A 1,517-nucleotide genomic window follows, 5' to 3' on the forward strand; every position below is an offset into this window, starting at 1 on the left:
TGTGTGTGTGTGTGTGTGTGTGTGTGTGCGTGTGCAGACAGCACCCACCTCCCGTTTGGTCGCCCGGCCGTGATGTTTGACACTCGGTACAGTTTGCTACATCACGTGGAGTTCATCAGCGGCTACAGCAGAGTGCTGGCCATGCCCCTGTGGACGGCATACACGCTGCCGCGACAGGTACTCACTACTCCACCTTTTACGTGGTTTTCTACAACCTTTACTGCGTCAGTTGTTGTTCACACTTGAACAATCTTTACATCACTGATGCAGATTGTATCCCAAAACAAACATCAGTCTTTGTGTTAATATTGATTCCCTTCCTTCCAATCCAAGTATAATGAGAAGTTGAACACGAGAGTAAGCACTCGATTTCAAAAATAAAAACAGATTCACACCCCTAAGTCTACAGGAAACAGCAGAATAAACAAAAGCTGAGAAGACATTCAACTCATAAGTCTGTCTGAGTAGATTTGACTCAATACTGTCTGCTTCAACTAATCAAAAGTGCTTTGATCTTTGTCAAGTACACATCTCTACTTTTATTAATTTTGGGGCGTCTTATTCAATTTTTATAGCATTTGAAAAACATTGAAGTGTTTTTGAAATAGTGTTGAGTAAAAGTTGACATATTCCAGTCTGTGATTATCATCAACATCCATTCCTTTAATTTTAGTCTCAATAATTCCTAATTTCTGCTTTTCTAACTCAAACATCAGGTATAATTCCCTATAAATGAGGTTTATTGACCATAAATTCCAAAAATAACTGTAAAATTGTTTAAGAGCAAGAGGAATAAACACCGCCCACCTGGTGTCAGTGGTACAGACGGGGCACCGAGTATGACGGGAGCGCACGACGGCTTTTGTGGCGTTACTGCAGAAGTCGCTGGACAGGAAGCTGCTGACTTTTCACTGCATCCTGCACCAAGAGGCACTGGGTGCTCAAACACGACCAAAACGGCTCTTTGAGTGGTAAAGGTTGCCGACCCCGGGTGTAGTCGAACTGGGTGTCACGTTGTAAAATACCGGCGCTGGCCCCCGCTCACACGTTGCCGTACACAGTGTGCGACAGTGTGTTTGTGTCCGGGCGGAGCGTGACGGAGCCAAACGTAAACACAAAGGTGTGCAACAACACCTGCAACCACACAGAACCCCGTGTCTGTGACTCTGAACACGCGTGTTCGCCAGCTGTTTTACACGAGCAGGCTGCAGGTTTTACGAGGTGCAGACGCACGCACAGGGGGACACACACAGAAATACCAACAAGACCGGGGCTGGTTTTAAACTGGATGTCAGGTAGAACTGGGCAATGTATCCATATTATATGGATAACGGGATATAACACTAGATATCGTCATAGATTTTGAATATTGTAATATCATAATATGGCATAAGTGTCTTTTCCTGGTTTTAAAGGTTAAATTACAGTAAAATTATGTTACTTTCTGAACTTGACTGTTGTAACGGTTCTATTATTTAGACTTAGACTTGTCTTTATTAATCCTTTTGGGATGACTC

At 43.4% G+C, this 1,517-nt stretch overlaps 1 protein-coding gene across 1 annotated transcript in view; it reads left to right on the forward strand.

Annotated features, from left to right (window-relative positions):
* enpp2l (ectonucleotide pyrophosphatase/phosphodiesterase 2-like) overlaps window positions 1-1,517 on the forward strand; it is a gene marked incomplete at its 3' end in the record, with an annotated part of 99,793 nt that overhangs the window by 56,201 nt on the left and 42,075 nt on the right. Inside the window, exon 20 of the mRNA XM_032521770.1 lies at window positions 38-177. Coding sequence (XP_032377661.1) covers window positions 38-177 — 140 coding nt within the window. The remainder of the gene's footprint in view (window positions 1-37; window positions 178-1,517) is intronic.

The sequence above is a fragment of the Etheostoma spectabile genome, chromosome 7, assembly GCF_008692095.1.
Source record: "Etheostoma spectabile isolate EspeVRDwgs_2016 chromosome 7, UIUC_Espe_1.0, whole genome shotgun sequence".
Taxonomy (NCBI): domain Eukaryota; kingdom Metazoa; phylum Chordata; class Actinopteri; order Perciformes; family Percidae; genus Etheostoma; species Etheostoma spectabile.